Source organism: Papilio xuthus, unplaced genomic scaffold (assembly GCF_000836235.2).
Source record: "Papilio xuthus unplaced genomic scaffold, Pxut_1.1 DF828887.1, whole genome shotgun sequence".
NCBI classification, from domain to species: Eukaryota; Metazoa; Arthropoda; class Insecta; order Lepidoptera; family Papilionidae; genus Papilio; species Papilio xuthus.
The window spans coordinates 1-1,995 of NW_013529762.1; the positions used below are offsets into that span (position 1 = coordinate 1).

At 35.9% G+C, this 1,995-nt stretch overlaps 1 protein-coding gene across 1 annotated transcript; it reads left to right on the forward strand.

The window, feature by feature from the left end:
• Positions 1-592: 592 nt before the first annotated feature.
• LOC106127876 (dynein heavy chain, cytoplasmic-like) lies at positions 593-1,978 on the forward strand (the record flags this gene model as incomplete). Its single annotated transcript, XM_013326163.1, has 4 exons — positions 593-766; positions 1,055-1,219; positions 1,460-1,596; positions 1,870-1,978. Coding segments are annotated over 4 exons (585 nt in total), but the record flags the coding sequence as incomplete, so codon positions are not given.
• Between the last annotated feature and the right edge of the window lie 17 nt (positions 1,979-1,995).

Here is a 1,995-nt window from a genome sequence, read left to right on the forward strand (position 1 = left end):
TATTACAATACTTAAAACAATAAGGTAATTAACTAAGCCTTTTGATTTTTGTATTAATTTTTTTTGTTTGTTTGCATGGTTTTGTATTTTTATTTTTTCATTCTCTGTTAGTTACATTGCATTCAGTTATATCTTGTCATTTTTTAGTTATTGTAGTTGTTTTTTTTTATCTCTTTCAGAAATATTGTATAGATTGTAGGAATAACTTAAGCTGGGGGATGGTTTGTTATTTGTAACTTTTCTTTTAATTTTTATTTATTGTGTTTTATTTCGTATTAAGTTTTTTATTTTTATTATCATGTTCAAACATCTGTTTAAAAGAAGGGGGATGTCAGGTATATAGAAATAAAGATTTCGGTTAATAAAAATATTATCTATCGTGGGTAGATATTAATAAATCAGTTGATACGTGACAGCTGTTTGATTTAACACATCCCGTGCATTAAAAACACTTTACAAGTGCTATCTTTGTTTCTTTTAAAGTTAATGAGAGGGATAGCAGTATTGTATAATACAGGTGTAATACAGATTACACGCTACTGTCCAAGTTAAGTTGAACTTCATAATTGACATAGAGTATCTGTTTATTCAGTACCGTCAGCACTTATTCTCGACATGGACGAGCCATCTGGCGGCGGCGAGCATCAAGTACCGCGCAGACATCGCCCGTACTGAATACCTTTCCAACCCTGACGAGCGTCTGCGCTGGCAGGCCAATGCGCTGCCCACTGATGAGCTGTGTGTTGAAAATGCAATCATGCTAAAGGTATAACTGCCGTACGCAAATTTGTTAATTGTTTACTTATAGATATAAGATCAGCACTAAGTAACAACCTTGGTAACTTAAAAAGTATTCTGAATGTAGCAGTTTGTTCTTAAAGTATGATGAACAAAATAAAATTATTTGTATGTAAAAAGCTTTAATGTTACCAACACCGGATCATAATGTTTCGCCTTGGAAATGTGAGAAAGCAATGTAAAAAATCAACTTTTAGACTTCAAAACTCCGTTTAGTTTTCTGCATTTGTTTATTTATTTTTACTAAATATTTCAGCGCTTCAACCGGTATCCACTAATCATAGACCCATCGGGACAAGCCACAGAATTCATAATGCGAGAGTTCAACGAACGCAAGATCACAAAGACATCATTCCTTGATGACTCCTTCAGGAAGAATTTGGAATCGGCGCTGCGTTTCGGCAATCCTCTGCTCGTTCAGGTTAGTGTTCTAACTTAATTATATAATTTTTTGTCTAAATAAGAAACAGATACATACATAAATATTCTCATCATTTTATCAGGAAGTTTGATTTTTTCATTTGTTATTTATGATAAGTCAGAAATCATGCTGTCTGGAAGTTTGGATGTAAAACCGATCGCAAATAATTAAGAAAACGCTCAGGAATATTTGTCTTGTATTTTATTACCTCTTATTTATATGGTTATGTTCTTGGTGTAGGATGTAGAGAACTACGACCCTATCCTGAATCCGGTGCTGAATCGCGAGCTGCGGCGCACAGGCGGTCGCGTGCTCATCACGCTCGGCGACCAGGACATCGATCTTAGTCCATCCTTCGTCATATTCCTCAGCACAAGGTAGGTTGTTCATTAAATTTGAAAAATCTCTCCTTACTGTAAAACTGATATATAGTATAAACAGAATAAGACTAACTGCCGCACTCAGTCCTTCAATGATTACTTAAGTACATACATAGTACTCTCCTATTTACCGTCTAAGTGCTGCAAGAGTCTTGTTACAATTCCTTTTGTGACTTAATTGAGTACAATAGATTTTTTTCAGCACTATGAGGAAGTTTGACTACAATTTGTTAATATTTATAGCTTATATTGTTTAATTTGTTTTTACAGGGACCCGACGGTGGAGTTCCCGCCAGACATGTGCTCGCGTGTGACCTTCGTGAACTTCACTGTGACGCGTTCGTCTCTGCAGTCCCAGTGCCTGCATCGCGTGCTCAAGGCGGAGCGCCCCGACAT